The sequence below is a fragment of the Adiantum capillus-veneris genome, chromosome 13, assembly GCF_014529385.1.
Source record: "Adiantum capillus-veneris isolate H3 chromosome 13, ASM1452938v2, whole genome shotgun sequence".
Lineage (NCBI taxonomy): Eukaryota > Viridiplantae > Streptophyta > Polypodiopsida > Polypodiales > Pteridaceae > Adiantum > Adiantum capillus-veneris.
This window is the reverse complement of record NC_140943.1, coordinates 23,741,893-23,759,905: the sequence shown is the minus strand read 5'-3', so window position 1 is coordinate 23,759,905 and position 18,013 is coordinate 23,741,893. Positions and strand designations below refer to the sequence as shown.

Here is an 18,013-nt window from a genome sequence, read left to right as displayed (position 1 = left end):
TTGGTTTCGCATCATCTCTCATGGGTATGGTATGTTGACAGATTTCTGGATCAACACCCTTGAGATCCTTGTAAAACCAAGCGAAGATATCTCGGTATTCTTTTAGCAAGCTCAGCAAGAGCTCTTCTTCTTTCTCTTTTAGGTCGTTTGCAATGTAAGCAGGTCTAAGCTCTTCTCCTAGTTCAGCCAGGTCTATCTTTTTAGCATTTTCAGGCCCTTCGTAGGACTCGCCTGTTTTCATAGTTCCCTAACAGGTTGTTCGACTATGATTTTTCGATCTTGGAGAGTATACTTTTGTAATGAGATGCAACACTCATTACATCCTTACCATCCTCTTCCGTGGTTTCCATTTCGGTCGTATATATCTCCTTTAGAGCTTTTTTCAACTCTTGATATTTCTTTTTCCGCTCAACTCGGGTCATGAGTGGTTTCTTATCCTGTGAGTTTGCTTGAGAAAGTTTCCTTGTTTTTCTCGATATTAAAGACTTGTTGAGCTTTCATCAAGTCCTTGGGTTCCTAATCTTCGTCTTCAATGTTGAGGGTTGAAATCACTTGGATGGGAATTATGATGTAGCCATCGTCATTGCAAAATTGAGTAGGCATAGACATATTCACACATACATCCATGGTCGCTAAAATTTGAGTCCACTCAAATGGCTCAAACAAATGCTCTGGAAAGGGTTCAGGTACATAGGTTTCATCTATGCAATCCCTTTCTAGAATACATTCTTTTCGTTTTAAGCTTCCGTTTTCTGAAGCTCCACACATACAAATAGGAGTGTCTTTGTTTAACCAGGATGGAAGCTTAGTTTCAACCGAAGAGACTGAATCAAACTCTTGTATGGGTGTTTTCAAGACATCTCTATAAGTGTGATCTTTTAGATTTACTCTTGTTATAGATCCCACTTGTTTCAAGTACAGATAATTGTTTCCCCAATCTTGGATAAGTTTTACATGTCGCATGAAAGGTCTTCCCAATATGATTTCATAATTGGGTTTTTCCCCAAAGTCTACTATGGCAAAAGTGTGTTGATATTCAATTCCACAGGAATTGACTATCACCTTTTCAAGCAGCCTAATGGTCTCTCAATGTGTCCATCAGCCAATTGCAATTTTGTTTGAGTTTTTCTAATGGCTGGTTGTCCCCAGGATTCCCATATTGCTTTTGTGGCTATGGCTATGCCTGCTCCACTATCCAGTATTGCCATGGTTTCAATGTCATTATATTTCACCGGAAGGGTGGTGTTTCCTTCTTCCCCTCGTAATACTCTCCAACTTTGTTCATTGGAACATATCGAATCTCTTTGTTGTCCATTTCATTTTTTAATTTTCCCAATTTTTTGAGATCAGTTCTGTTATCCCCACCTTCTCTAGGGTTTTCTCTAGATCATTCCATAAATAGGGTCTGAGTTTTAACAATTCTCCCAAGGTAAGAGTGCATTAGATGGGTGTAGATATGATTGAATGAATGTTGTCTACTTCTAGGGTCTGTTCAACTCTTTTTACTTGAGTGGTCTTACACACTATGGATTCATCTTCGTTATCTCCCAAGTAAGAGGGTAATGTTTTCAAGGTCAATAATTTTAATATTCCTGAAGATTCAAATCCGCAATCCCCATACAGAGATTGTACATTCATGTTCATATCAGTAGATAGGTTATCCAACCAAACTTCCTCTATAGGATCTGACTTTAGAGTTAGGCTCCCATCATTGATCTCTCTAACTTTTTTCCTTAAGTGTCCTGGCCAGTCTTCCTCTACAAATGGAATCCCGTCTAAGGCATCTTCACTGTCCGGCACTATAAGTTCTTGTTCTTTTGTTTCAAGGTGGGGTTCTGCCACCACATCGGGTTTTTCTTTAGTGTCTCTTACCACAAGCTCCTTAGGTTTTGCGATACTTTCAAGCTTGGGTTTTTGTTTTTCTAGCATTTCTTGCGTGATTCTTACTAAATTTTGATAAGCTTCCAGCTTAGCTGCTTCCATGTCTGGAGAAGGATAGTTTTTCCATTTGTTTTCCATGTTTTGGCCTGCTGTAAGTCCTGCTTGGTAGGCTTCCAAGGCGGCATTAATAGACTCAAAAATTTTATCAACCAAAATGGGTCCTCCAGATTTCACGGTTGTTTCCTTGATTTCACTTCTAGTTTCTTTCACCTTTTCCTGGAATAGCTTTTTTGCTTTCTCCTTGATTTCAACCCGTTGTTTTTGTTTTCTCATCTCATACCTTTTGCTTCTGCTTCTTTTGATCCTTTGAGAGGATACTTTTGTATTTTCCAAATCATCAGAGGAGTTGTGTTTCTTTTTCTTGGCTTGGGCTCTAGTGATTACCTTGATTGGAATAATCGGTCCACTCTCTGATGAGCTACTAGGTATCACTTGGACTAAGTTTACTACTGTTTTACCCTTGTTTAAAGGATTTTTAGGACAAAGTGTCCTCCCTTTTTGCAACATTGTATGCAATAGGCTTCAACTGGTTTAAGGTTTTTGTCAGGCTCTGGACATTCATTTTTCCAATGATCATCTGCACCACAGTTGTGACAGTTTCCCGTTCTTGGCTTAATCATGGGTCTTACCATGGGAGGTCTGACACCTTGATTAGCTACATAATACATTGGTGCGAGTTCTGGTGGAGCATAAGTCACGGTTTCTTCCATTGGTGCTAGATGTGAATTATACCATTCTCCTTCTACCATTACTATAGATGGACTAGGCTTCGCATAGGGTGTAACAGGCACTAATGCTTGTTCATCTATGACGCCTTCGGAGTGCATGTACTTTACAGGCACTGCATTATGTCCTGGGTACGGAGGTTGTTGACCCAACACAGGTTGAGGTCTTTCCATACCCATTGGTGGTCTTTGAGCTTGGGCCATATTAGGCTGATATCTATACATGGGTTGTCCTTGTGGCCTCATAGGCACGTACTGAACATTCCCATCATACTTTGGTCTGAAGTAGCACTCGTGGGTCTCATGGTTGGTCCATTTACCCTCAATCGCACACCATTTTTGTGGCCTAATTGGTTGTCCCTGTTGAGGTATCCCTTGTCTTGGTCCCCTCATAGGTGCTTTTTGCATGTTGTTCATCATGTCGTTCATCCTTTTGAGCATATCTTCTATGGCTGAAAGTGGTGCTGCAGCAGCCGTTCCCACTTTGTGCTGGTTTAGTGGATGTTGTTTTCTCGCTTTGGTTATCCTTAGGGACATCTTCTTCGTTAAAAATATCACAATTGTCTCCTAAGTCAATAGCATCTGATACACACACTCTTCTAGGGTAGTATGCTTTTTACTATAGAGTATAGCATGAAGTTCTTTGTTTAGCGGTCCCTCTAGAAACAAAGATACGAGTCGTTATTCTGCAGGTATCTCTAGCCCTGGGCATCTGGCAATGTATTGTTTCATTCAAGTTGCACAATCCCTAATAGACTCACCATGTTTCTGTTTAAAGCTGTAGATTTGAGCTATTGTATTATATTTGATCCCCGTGTTGGAACAAGCAACTACAAATCCTTGAGCTAATGTGTTCAAGTCCATGATTGACCTTGGTAGAATGTTTTGGAACCATGTCAATGCTTTTCCTTCTAATATCATTCCAAACTCCTCGGATTGAGTATGGAAATCTAATATACGTTCTGCTCTTAGCACTTTCTTAAAGCTTGCTAAGTGGTCGTATGGATCCCCTGATCCACTGTATTTTCTCACCCATTTTTGAAAATCAGCAGGTATGATGCGTCTATTTGGTTCAACTCCCAGTCTCCTGGCAGTTGGTCCAGTTCCGAGTCCTTCAAACCAGTTTGTTGGAAATAGTGACTCGTGTAGCCCTGGATTGGCCTTAGTGTCACCAGGTTTTCTACGCGATGAGGTGGTTTCTGGTTTCTTAACATTACTCTCAGATGATCTCTCGCGGTGTTCATCTCTTGGAATTGTTTCTGGTCCTTGTCCCAATATCCAATCCCTTATGGAATACCCTTGGTATTTGGTTTGTTCTACCTCCTCAGGAGTCATCATAACAAAGTTGTTGTTACAACGATCCCTAAACGAGTAAGTTGGTAGGTCTGCTGATCCCTTATCTTTGATCTTGAAGATATAGCTGATCTTCATGGCCGTTAGTTGCCCTAATTTGGCATGCGAAGTCCACAGAAGATCTTTTATGTTTCTATCCTCCCAGCAATAGACTCCGATCCTAGGATTATCCGTACTAAGCCATTTCAAAGGCTTCAAATCTACTTGATCGTATCCCTCGAATTCTAAAGTTGGTGGTTCTTCTTTTGCCGACATATCTGGGATTGTGGTGTACCCCCATTTGTCTATCACATCAGGGTTTTCAACTTGTACATACTGAGTTTCGTTTTAGTCCATGTACATTTTTCCTTGTTTGTTTGCCAAAATCTCTTCTTCGAACTCAATACCATGGTCATCAATGCGAATAGTATACTCCTCGTTAGGGTTCAGATAAACCTGAGCTCCATGGCGGATAGTCTTATAAAAAGAGAGTATATGCTTATAGCGCATTGTCGTTCTGATTTTCGAGTGAGTCGAGTAAGAAGACATTTCAGATGTTGAATCTGAAAAAGTGTCTAAGACTTCTTTAAGGATTGTGTGCAAGGAATTGCCTTGATTCACGCTTTCTTCGGTGGATACTCTACTGGAGGTTTCTCCGTGTATGCCCCTGATTTCCTAGTACACGACCAGATCTAAGGTTCATAAAGACTGGTGAAGCCCTGGATAGAGTACTTACTTTTAGATTGACTTGTCGTCAATTTCCACTTGACTTGATTGTAACCTCTGCTGAATTACCGATTCCTTGTCTGCAACCTGATTCCTGTACAAATTTGATCAAGTTAGCTATTCTTTTATAAAGACAATAGAGTTTTTGCTAACTGTCATGATTGGTCTATGTGTACCACTTCAAATCGAGCTATGGGAGTCAGCAATTGACTTTCAGATTCAACTTTAGCAAAAAATCAAAGGATTAATCTACAACCTGGAAACTGAGTGAACATGCACCAATTTGGATCCGATTGATTCCAAAATTGTCCAGTGGCTTTATATTATGATGGTCTAACACTTTACAAGTTCAAAAGTCAAAACTGATGTCCCTGGGTAGTAGTAGTAAATAATCGTGATTATTTACTTTTGCTAGTTTTTTGCACTTTTTGGATTGGTTTGGCAATTATACAACCTGTTAAAGTCCCTTGACAAGTTTCAACAAGCTTGGACAAAATCTGATCAAGTTTATCAACTGTTTTGTGTCCGCAAACTCTGATTTCAAGAATCTGGCTTAAGTCTCACTTTTGTGATCTAATTTTCACCAAAATTGATTTGTGAGATCTACTTGATATGCTTGACCTTGTGGTATACTCACATTTGCAAAATTTTCAAATTTTGAAGCAAATGTAAATAATTGCGATTATTTACTCCAACTAAATTTTTGGAAATTTTTGTCCCAGCTTTGACATAGATTTGTTAAGCACCTCAAGTTAAGGTCACTAGCCAAGTTTCATCAAGTTTGGACAATTTTTTGTCAAATGGTCATCAATTTTCTGTCCACAGACTAACTTTGCAAATTTGGTCACAATTTTCAATCCAGTGATCCAATTCTTACCAAATTTGGTGTGTGGGCTTATTACAACATGGTAAAACTAGTGGTATGTTGGCTTGGTCAAAAAAGTTGAAAAGTGGGACAAATATAAATAATCGCGATTATTTACAATTAATATCTTTTTGAATCTTTTTGGTCGACTGAGCATGTACACATGTTTATCACATCAATATTAAGCCTATGAATCAAATTTCAACAAGTTTGGACAAAATTTTCCCCAATTTACACTCAAGATTCAAAAAGCCAGTACAAATTTTAGTTTTTACCCAATTTTTTGTCAGTTTGGTGATCCAAATCTTTTGGTCCTTTACAAAAGTTGTTTGTATACATGCAATGAGTCAATGATATGAACCTTGGTCAAATATGAGCTGAAAGTTAATAATTACGATTATTAACTTCAGGCTTGAAATGAACATTTTTTTGCAATTTTTTCAAAAATAGTCTTTACATGAGCTATTTTAAGCCTATGGATCAAGTCAAAACTTAATTTGGTTTAAAATATCAAGAAAAAGTATATAATCTGAGTTTTGGCTAACTCTTGAAATTTTTACCTCAAAGTGTCCTCGAGCTTATCAACTAGTTCAAACAACTTTTAAGCTTACTCTTTAGTCGGATTAAGTGGTTTTGAGTCTTTTCGTGCTATTTCTAGCCGTAAACCTGAAATTCTGCAACTTCCAATAACAACTCACAATGATTCTTTCAGAGAGAGCAATGTTCTGAATTCCACGTCGGATACTACTTACCCTGCTCCTAGATTCTCATGCAATGGAGTTGTGGAAAGTGTCCACATACACTCGTTTTCTTGTCTTTTATGGTTTTCTGAGCATTGATCTTAAGACTTGTCTCGTCTACCAATCATCCTCAAAATCCTAATTTATTTCTACAATACTACAATCCTAAAGGCACTCAGTAAGTACGATTACTTCCAAGCTACCTCTACACAGCAAAAGACGACAATCTTAGGCTATGCGGTTTCTGAAAGAAAGTTTTGAACTCTAAGCGATTTTAAAGGGATAACTTCTTAAGACGCTCATGTTTTTTCTTAGTTTAAGTCTCTTCGATCCCCGGCAACGGCGCCAAATGTGGGACGCATGTCTAACTTCACCATCCTATCTTATTGCAGTATTAGCGAGAACCATGATTAAATTGTCAATCCATGGTATGAAGCTGTTTCGACTAGTTCATAGAGACTACAAGAGGTTGTCAATCTCTCAGAAAAAAACTAACAACTCGCATCTAACTCAAGCTACACTCAAGTGATTGAAATCACTAAAAGCAATCGCTCATCGGTAAACAAATCACATTCGTTACAACATCAAATGACATCCAAACGTAACGAAACTTCTATAACATGTTTATAAGACCTAAGCACACATGCTTATGGTCTCAATCTCCACTTTAGGTCAAGTTTCAAAATCGCGATTATTAACAGCAGTGGATTTTTGACCTAGTCGTTTTCGACCCAGAATGCATTTAAATGCTTAGCAATGATGCCCCAATATCCCACCTATGCTTAGTTTTGATTTGAAAGTGTAAATTCCTAGTTATGATGAAATTAAGCCGCGGGTCGGCGGCGCCAAAAGCTACGAAATACCATGATGGTTTTTAGTGGGGGAGGACCTCCAAAGAACCAAACTCAAGCAAACACGTCTTTTCATACACTAAGAAATATGCACAATCCATTATTTTTGAGTACTCGATATATGCCTCCTCTTTCCTAATACTCAAGTAAACAAGCAATACTGGAAACCAAGTACATTTTCAAAAGGTATGGAAACTTACCCTAGCACTTTATCACTTAATCTCGCTTCTCAACTGCTTGAGGCCTTGAGAAGTTCTCTCATTATTTAATAAACATGTTTTTCAAAGAAGTGTTGTAATTGTTTGACGATGTTGTGTAGGTTGTTTATAGATTGCTGCAGCGCTTTCATCACAAGATGTGGCCAAAATGAAGAGGGGGTGGGGGGCGGGGGGTGGTGAAAAGAGACTTGATTGTTTTCAAAGAAAGGTGTATGAAGGTCTCTTTCATGATGTAGCGAGCTACATTTGCATCATCAAAGTTGCACGTAGAATGATGGTTATGGTTCCATGACAATAAAGGTATGGTTGCGAGCTAATGTACCTTTCTAACTTGGATTTTGTTGACGTCGAGCAACTATACAACTGGCCTAGTTTTTGTCCTAGGCTGCCAAGCCCGTTTCTTGAGTCTCTGAATTGTGTCCATATTGCATGCAAGTTTAAAAAGGTTGATTTGCTCCTTGAGTGGGGATAGAAAAAGCTCCTAAGGCCTTACAGCACAAAGATTTAGGTACATATGGTATGGCATGCTATCTGCTTACTTATCACAACATCTGGTTCAATACAATTAGAGTATGAAAAAACGACCATTCATGAGACTAGTGTCACGTTTTTCATGCCTCTAATTTCGTGCACCATGTCTAAAACTTTTGTACATCTGTCATTATCTACTTCCCCTCCCACTCATTTGCAAGCAAGAAAAATCAAAGCATTTCAGTTTTAATCATGGTTTGCTAGGAGTGGCACACATTCGTTAATTTTCTTAGTGGGGAATTAGGGAAGGTACACAGGGCTACAATCACATTTCTGCAAGCAGCGAAAGCAGAGCGAAGCGAAGAATCAAAACATTGCAGAGCAACCTTGGGTGCTGTCGCCATGGCCTCCTCATCTGCGCGCAACGGCGTTTCTCGCCTTTCGCACCTTCTCAGTAAGGCCGCACCTGTCGCCGCCCCCTCCCTGCAGTCCCCGTCCTGGCAATGCCCCGGCCTCGCTCCCGGGTCAGTCCTTGTTATCCTCTCTGCGTACATTTCTTCAATCTTATGTTTCTATATGATTGGAACATGTTCGGGGAGATGGATCAGTATTGATTTCCTGATCACCTCGTTATTCGGACAAGTAGATTTGATGTAGCTCAGGCCATGCAACACATGCACGGCTGCTGAGAGAGAGAGAGAGAGAGAGAGAGAGAGAGAGAGAGAGAGAGAGAGAGAGAGACCCTGCACTGATGTGATGCCTGCGTGCGGAGGTGCCTCCTGATAAGGCGAAAACATGCAGCTGCCCCTGCTTCTCCTTATGGTTATGGTGTTGCCCGTAGCAGGCCCCTTCACACACTCACACGTATCTGATTTCTTTCGATGTATGTTTCTTTCTCATTGTTGTTTCTGGGGGCTCTTTCATTTTTAGCCTGTGCACCTCTTCTTCTCATTTTGTAGTGTCTAAAGGACTGAAGGGAGAGAGAGAGAGAGAGAGAGAGAGAGAGAGAGAGAGAGAGAGAGATTTTCTTATCGTCCTCGGTCAAATATGACCTATGGGACCAAAGTTACATGTGATGTAGTATGTGTGTGGTTGATGAGTGACTCTCGATGCTCCAAAATCAAGTCAAGCCAATCACGAATAGTCTCAATTTTCGTCGGGTCCATCTTTACCTATTGATGAGACGACGTGCCCCAAGAAATTATAGGCAAGAAAAATTCGCTCTTTTTTGCGCTTATAACCAATTTATACTTCCGCAATGGCTTTATTCTTGGAGAAAACAATGATATCGTCAAAGAAAGTGCCCACAGATGATCGATACTCTTTGAAAAGTCTATCTTGTTGGAGCATTTGTAAGACCAAAAGGCATAACCAAATATTCGTACAAACCAAAAGTTGTTTGGAAAGCTATCTTGTAGACGTTCCCTTGAGCAATTTGGATCTGATGATATCCACTCTTCATATCAATTTTGCTAAAACAAGAGAACTTCTGAAGTCTGTCGAGTTTATCATTGATCCTTGAAATAGGGAATCTATTCTTGATGGTGATTTTATTGAGAGCTCTATAGTCGATGCACATCCTCCGAGATCCATCGTTCTTTAGTACTAGCAACATTGGAAAACAGAAAGGTAAAGTGCTAGGTTGGATAAGACCTTTTTTCAAGAAGTTATTTTACTTGGTTCATTATTTCTTCATTTTGGGCTCGACTAACTCGGTAAGGTGGCCGGTTTGGTGGTGTACTCCCAGGAAGCAAATCAATCACGTGATCCTCAAGACGAGAAGGAGGTAACTCGCTTGGTAGGCCTTCAGAGAAATGGGTTCAGATTCAAAGGATTTTTTCAAATTTGTAGAAATTCTCGTCGTTCCTTTTCCAATTCAGACATATTAGATCATTGTTCATCATTTAGTTCTTTCAAGAAGATCGAGTAAACAAAAAGTCTCTAAAACCTAAAAAGGCACTTATCAAGTTGCAGATATGATCAGTTTTCAGTTTGGAAAAATAGTCTTGGTCAATAACAGTGCCATGACATGGGACTTAACAGAAAGAGCTTTGGATGCAGAAGCACTACAACAATACATTTCCTTCTCTCGGAGTTTTCTTCAACTACCTTGGGTTTTATTTAAAGAGGGAGGGAATGTCACGATTATGACTATGTTAACAACATTACATCTACTTCTAGTTGCAGATACGCGGAGTGCCATGCCAAGGAGGGCCCCTGCGCTTGGATGGTCACACCCCTTCGCCCAAGACACGTGCCTCTTCGCCAAAAGCCACACTCCTTCGACGAGTGGTCACACCCCTTAAAGTCATGTCTCTTCACCAAGAGACGTGTCTTTTCATTTGTGTCTCTTCGTCTCCTATATAAGGAGCCTATTGTATTCAGTTTCAAGCAGTCATTCATTCAATCAATCAAACATAGAGTCTGCTAAGTCTTGTCTCGAGTACAGTTCAAGTTTCTTAAGTCTTAATCATGAGTTTAAGTACTTAATAAAGGATTAGTACCTAGAATCCTCATTGAAAAAGCAACCTTGGTATGAGCGCAAGGCCGCCAAGGGGTGCGCCCGCGGAAAAGAGAAAAACTCGGGTGAAGAGATCCTTCTCTAACATAGATTGCAAGCTAAAGATGAGCCTCAAGAACTCAAGAACCAAGACCCACAACAACCCAAGTTCCTCGTGAACTTAAGAACCCACGACTTCAGTGTATGGTCCTCAACCGAAGTGGAATGAATACTTCGCATGGAGGTGATGGGCATGACAGTAGCGAAGAAGAATCTCACCATCAAGGAGGTTTTTCGGACCCTCCTCCTTCCCCATCTACGCCACGGATTGTACCAAATCCCTACTGTTGGGCACTGACGACGGGAGTAGGGATGTCATAGCTGTTGTCCAAGCTATGCATGATAAAGGTGATAATCTTATTCTTCTTGTTTGGACAAGAAGCGAAGTTAAGATCACATATTGTCAAGTTTGGTTCTTTGCTCTTCGTAGGTTTGTAGTAGTATTCATTTTTCAATTTTGTATTTAGCTTACGTGAGGACTTAAGAATGTGTTCCTTTAGAAGTTCTTTTGTGAAGTTTGATTTCTAGGATTAAGTTTTTAAGATGTCTTATCCTTCTTTGCTTAAAGTTGAGTACTTGTTTTAAGCCAAGTAAGTTGCGTCAATTTATTTTACCTTTTCTAAAAACATTTTTAAGTTAATAATGTTTTGTTTTATCTAGTTTTGTTTCGTAGCAAACTAAGTGATTTAGTTTGTTTGTTTTTGTTTTTTTTTTTCCTCTTTTCTTTTCTTGTGTCCCTTGCTTTTATAGTTTAATGAGTGCTTTATTCCCTCTTATAATTCGTGAGTTCAGACTATTCTGAACTTATGAAGGTTTATATATTAAATTTTATTGCTTGTCCACCCTCCTTGAATTCTTTGGTCTTCTTGTTCTCATCTTCGAGAAAATCATATTGATTGGCTCTCTAAAAGTGCTTCCTCTTTGAATAAAGCATATGGTCCTCAGAGTCCGAACTCTCAGAAGAGGACACATTTTCCTCATAATTGTCAGAAAATTGTCGGGATATTTGATGGGACATGCTTTTCTTGGTCTTCTTCTTGTTCTTTCTGTAATAGACTTGGACACTCCAAGTCAAGAATCAATCACGACAACACCAAATAACCACTTCAAAACAGTTCACAGTTCACAATAGATTTGCACTGGCCCGACGGAGTTCCGTGCCTAGAGATATTGGCCCCAAAGACTGGCACCCCTTTCGGTATTTCTTTATGTATTAATCAATGATCAAAGTACAAGAGAGCGGTTAGGGTTTCACTCTCAAACTCTGCGTCCAGATGCTCTGCAAAGTGAACCCAAAACCACTTATTTAAAGTTTTTACAAGGGATGCAAAAAGCAGAGCCCCAAAAGCTGCAGATCAAAAGCAAAGTATTCTCTCTCTATCTCACACAAGCTCTCTTGAGCTTTCAATAAAGCAATCCAATTCTCTCTATCTCTTCAACTCAATTTGCGTAGAAAAATAAAAGCAAAAGCTGCAGTTTTTCAGCGCCGCAAAATCCGGAGATTTCCGTACGATGCCACGTCATCATGCCAGTGCATTTCACGGAAAAATCATATGTTGCTAGGGTTAGGGTTAGGGTTAGGATTTAGGACAGGTTTTAGGATTAGGGTTAGGGTTACGGTTTATGGCAGATTTTAGAGTCGTCATCACTTTGTGACATACCCCCCTCTTAAAAGCATTGTATTCTAGGTACTAATCCTTATTAAGTACTTAAACTCATGATTAAGACTTCAGAAACTGAAATTGAACTCAAAGAAAGACTCAGATTTGTGTTTGATTGATTGAAAGTGTGATACAAGGGCTCCTTTTATAGGAGACGAACAGGTACAAATGAAAAGGTATGACACTTTGCGAATAATCCTTTAGGCGAATGGACACATCCATTCGATTAAGAGCCGCAACCATTGGTCGAAGGGACATGACTTAGTCGTCGAATGAGTGTGGCTTTTGGCGAAGAGGCACGTCTCTTGAGCGAAGGGTCGCGACCATCCAAGCGGAGGGATTCTGTTTGGCATGGCACTTCGCATATCTGCATCAATGAGTAAGTATTGTAATGTAGTTAAGTCACAAACGTGACATTCCCTCCCTCTTAAAATAAAACCCATGTGTCAAATGAAAGTCTGCCGTTTGTCGAAGAATTCTTGGAGGAGGTGAGGGTATTGTTGCATTTCTTCATCAGTTTGCCAAGTAGAATCTGACTCATCTAAGTCAATCCACTTAACAAGAAATTCAGTTATGATCTTTTGTCTAGTTTCTTTTTGACGAACGTTGAGAATCTTTTCTGGGACAAGAATAATAATGTGTTCATCTTCAATTTCTGGCACATAGAAAGATAAGTCTGCAACATGCGAATCTCCTTGAATATACTGTTTGAGCAAGGAAATGTGAAAAGTTGGATGAATTTTTCCCATGAAGGCGGAAGTTCCAACTTGTAGTTGAGAACTGAATTCTTCTTGATGATCTTGAAAGGTCCATAGAAGCGAGGTCGCAATTTTTGGGAAGACTGACTTCACTGTTTTGTAGCGATGAGGTGCCACATACAATAAAACCAAGTCACCTTCTTTAAATTCTGCATATCGACGATGCTTATTTGCTTGCTTCTGATAACTTTGTTGAACATGAACCAATTTATCTCGAATCTGTAGAAGGACATCTTGCATTTGCTGAAGCAATTGATCTGCTAACGCTACTTTGTGTTGTAGAACAAAGTTCGTAGGCACAAGAGGAGTATGTCGATATGCTGCTTGAAATGGTGTCATTCGAGTTACCGAATGAGGAGAGTTATTATAAGCAAGCTCCACAAGTGGCAAATAATCCTCCCAAGATGCTAATCGAGTCTGAATGTAATGTCGAAGCATCTCTTTTAAAATTTGGTTCACTCTTTCTGTTTGACCATCTATTTGAGGATGGTAGGATGAACTGAACAATAGATTGGTGCCAAGAGACTTGAATAGTGATGTCCAGAAATGTCCTGTAAACTTTGGATCTCTATCGGATATGATGGATTTTGGTAATCCATGCAATTTGAAAATATTTTGTACGAACAATGTTGCAACATCCGGGGCAGAAACTGTTTTCTTGCAAGATATAAAATGCGCCATTTTGGAAAATCGATCAACTACCACAAGAATTTGAGCATTGCCTTTAGGTGAGCGAGGCAAAGTGGTAATAAAATCCATGCTGATACTTTCCCATCTTTTGTTAGGTACGGGTAAAGATTGAAGTAAACCCTGAGGTAACTGTCGAGAAGCTTTCATGATCTGACATGAGTGACAAGCTTTTACAAACTTAATAACACCAGCTTGCATGCGGCCAAAAATATGTTGCTGACAAAAGCCGATATGTTTTGTTAACTCCAGGATGTGCAACAAAAGGTACTTCATGATGTTCCTGTATCAAAATCTTTTTCAAAGATCCTTTGTGTGGAACACAAATACTATCCTTATAGTAGAGTAACTCATCCACAATTGTATATGCTTCAAACATATTCATCTCTGAAGGAGTGGGACTTAGAGATTTGAGGGCTCGAAAAACATCTCCAAAGTCTTTATCTGTCAAATATCCATTCCTGAAACGCGCAAGAATTTCCATCTGCACAATTTTTATGGCAAAATTGGTTGCTTGAGGCATGCGGCTCACAGCATCTGCTACCACATTTTGTAGACCAGGCATGTACTGAATCACCATGTGAAAATTTGCCAAAAATTCAACCCATCTTCCTTGACGAGGATTCATCACTGGTTGAGTAAAAATATACGTCAAAGACTGATGATTTGTTTTAACCACTGAATCTGCGCCAAGAAGGTAATGTTTCCAAGTGCGGTAAGCATGTACGATAGCCAAAAATTCCTTATCATAGACTGGGTATCGCATTTATATTGCTGAAAATTTTCGACTGTCAAAAGCAATGACACGATCATTTTGCATGAGAACACCACCTGATGCTTGATCAGAAGCATCGGTCATCACATCAAATGGTTGAGTAGGATCTGCAATTGCTAAAACAGGTGCTGTCGTCAAAGCATGCTTGAGTTCATTGAAAGACTTTTCTGCTTCAGGAGTCCAATGTAGCTTATCCTTCTTTGTCAATTCCGTCAGAGAAGCAATATCTGAGAACTTATGGACTTTGGTGTGATAAAAATTAGCAAGACCCAAGAAAGATCGCACATCTATAATAGTGAGAGGTAAAGGCCAGTCAACAATGACCTTAATCTTCTTTGGATCCACAACAAACCTTGTAGCAGAAATCACATGTCCAAGGTATTCCACGTGATCCTTGAAAAACTCGCTTTTCTTCTTGTTGCTGTACAAGACATTTGTACGTAATGTCTCAAAGACAATCTGTAAGTGTTCTTTGTGATCTGCCATGGTTTTATTGAAGACAAGGATGTCGTCGAGGTATCCGATCACAAATTTATCCAAATAAGGGTCAAAAATTTCATTCATCAAGGTCATAAAGGTTGCTGGGGCATTGGTTAACCCAAAAGGAATGACTAGAAATTCATAATGACCATACTTTGTCCGAAAAGCTGTTCTGTATTCATCGCCAATTCTAATGCGAATCTGGTGATAACCTGACTTTAGATCGATCTTGGAATAAACTCTTGAACCCAATAGTTGATCAAAGAGTTCATCGATGCGAGGCAAAGGAAATTTGTTTTTGATCGTCAGCTTATTGAGAGCACGATAATCAATGCAAAGACGCATGGAGCCATCCTTCTTTTTGACCAATAGGATAGGAGCACCAAAAGGACTTTTGCTGGGACGGATATGACCTTTATCCAATAAATCTTCCAATTCTCGCTGAATTTCTTGAGATTCTGAATATGAAACGCGATAAGGAGCTCGAACTGGAGGAGGTTGTTTGGGAATCAAATCGATTGTATGATCCACAGGACGACAAGGAGGTAATGTAGTTGGGAGCTCATCAAGAAATAAGTCCATGAATTGTAGAAAGAAGGGCTGTTGCAAGTAAGCAGTAGGTAATGTTGATGTCTCGTCCGTTTCTGCTTCTTGTTCTTGCAACATAACCAAGGCTTTTGCACAATCACGCCTGCGAACCAAGTGCTTAACTTGTTAAGCTAAGACCAAGGTGATAGGCTTTGCATTAAAAAGACCACGGAGTTCCACTTCATCATGATAAAGCCGAATAGAATGATCTCTGAAGCTGATGACTGGATCTTACTGGTACAGCCAAGATTGACCAAGAATCATGTCTTAGTGTGATAATGGCATTACGGCAAAGCTTAATTGATCTTGGTAATCCTGAATCTAAAACTGTAATTGTTGAAGTTTCTTGTTGCAGTTCAAAAATGAACCATCTGCAAGTTCCACTTGAAAAGCTTCCAAACTCTGGTGGGTTGGTAGGTGAGGCTTGCTGACTAAAGAAGTGCTGACAAAATTTGTGGAACATCCACTATCCACGAGCACATTGATTGGATGTTGACCAATGAAACCAAGAAGGTTGAGAACCTGGTTAGAAAGATTAATAGGAATTGAGGTGCGATTGTGGGCATTTAGCATGAAGGCGCTAACCACTTTGGATACTCGAATCGCACGAACTACCTGTTTGCCTTTGTCCAGTACAGGAGGTGGACACTATGCTGTATCTGTGCATGACTCCATATTTTGACTTTTCGGGCATTCATACCACTTGTGTGATCCACCACAAATTGTGCACAATCCTGTGCGGTTGGGATGAGAGGTGGAAGAATCCGAGGAAGAGGCTTGCTGCTCTGCTCGACCATTACGACCGCCATTACGTCGGCGGTCGGACCAAAACTGTCCATGATTGCGATTGTTGTTGTTGGAAGAGTAGCCAAGGCCGAAAAGACTGCTGTCTGGAAAATTGTTGTCCAGAAGATTGAGGCTGCTATAGTGAGTGCCGATTAGGATTAAAGTTGCTTGGGCGACCACTGGTTGAAGATTGATTGCCCGAAAATGAGGTCCGGGTTTGACGGCGATTGTCTCCAAGCCGTTCAACATAAGCAATACTAGCATCTAGTGTGGTTGGGTTAAACTTTTGCACATCGTCCTTCAGGTTGGGTTCTAGTCCGTCGATAAAACTGTGTAGTTTCTCCAAGGAACTGAGGGTCTCTATCTCCAGAGTTAGTCTTTGAACTCTGTGATTTACGCGGCTAAGGAACCTGTCTGGTTCAAGCGGCGGAGAGCAGACTGGGCATGAAAATCTGCATTCGCAAGCTCAAAGGCTTTGCGAATGGAGCGCCGGAATTTGTCCCATGAAGGGGTGCGTTCACCGTCAGCAAGTCTATGTTGGAACCACAGGAACGCTATACTTTTAACAAAGAACTGGCCAATGCAACCTTTTTGCTTTCCACCAAGTCCGTATTGGATAGGTAGATAACCATCTTAAATAGCCATTGGTCTAGCACACGCTTGTCGCGGCGACCATTCTACGGGTCTGGCAGCTTAACATCGACTTTCTTTTTCTGTGCGGCATTAAATTATTTATAAAGAAGCTGAAGTTCATTATTGTCTACCTCTGGTGTAGGATCTGGTTCGTCTTCGTGTGCGTCCACTGAAGCTTCTGAAGAAGAGGGTGTAGCAGTAGAAGGGTTTGCTCGAGAAGAAGTGTGTGTGTGCTGCATTTGCTCCAAACGAGTGTTGAGGGAAGCAAGACTTGTTGTAAAAGTCTGTTGTAAAGCTTCCATTTGTTCCTTGAGGAGAGCAAGCATCAGTGCTTGCTGGCCATCTTCTTCTGCTTGGGACGTCGACATAGTTCTGCCTCAGAGAGAGTACCGAGGAGAAGCTGGAGAAGTATGGGGCATGTAGACAGGAGAAGCTGTTACTGACGATTCGCCAAGCTCTGCTAGGAAGTCGGAATCGAAGTCCGAATCCCAAGATCCTCGATCTCTTCCATTGGAGGTGTCTCTGCTGGAGCGGGCAACAGAGGTGTGTACTCCGGAAGGCGTAACTCGTGAACACGTACCAGGGGCTGGAGGGATATAATATTGTTGACAACGTCCACTCTGCACTCTGCCAGTGAGTAGGCAAGATGGGGGTAGCGCCCAATTATAAACTCGTAATGCTGAAGGTGTTGAGAGTTGCAGGTGAGAAAAATATGCCACACCACCCAAGTCTGGAACTGTGTCTTGTGACGGTGGGTGACGTAAAGTAAATATTCCCGTTGAACCGGCACAGCATGTGGCGCGGGAACAGGTGTAGGTTTTGGAATGGATCGTGGAGAATCCGGAATAATAATGACCTTTGGTGCGGGTGCGGCCAATTGTTCGGGCTCTGGAGTATCGGAAAGAAGGATTACTTCGAGTGTCGGGATCGGGTACGTCGGCAAAACTGCGTTGGGAATCTCGTCTGTATATGAGAGAAAAGGCATTGGAACGTCGAAGGCGTCGTCTGTCATGTTGGCGAAGAAACCCGCACGCACAAGGAACCCCTAGAGCCAGTGCATAACAGCAGTGCAGAGAGTAGCGTTGGGTGATTAAATCGCTGGCTGATGGGCATTTTTGCACGCTGGGTAGAATGGTACGTATGATGAGAAGAGGCCAAGAGGTGTAATCCCAAAAGGGGCAACACACTTGAGTTAAAAAATTTGGGGCCATGGGCA

General features: G+C 40.7%; 1 protein-coding gene across 1 annotated transcript in view; it reads left to right on the top strand.

Annotated features, from left to right (window-relative positions):
- Nucleotides 1–8,153: 8,153 nt before the first annotated feature.
- Nucleotides 8,154–18,013, top strand: part of ATP3 (gamma subunit of Mt ATP synthase) — a 47,111-nt gene continuing 37,251 nt past the window's right edge. Inside the window, exon 1 of the mRNA XM_086526512.1 lies at nucleotides 8,154–8,393. Within this exon, the coding sequence (XP_086382638.1) occupies nucleotides 8,272–8,393 (122 nt within the window). The 5' untranslated portion in view covers nucleotides 8,154–8,271. The remainder of the gene's footprint in view (nucleotides 8,394–18,013) is intronic.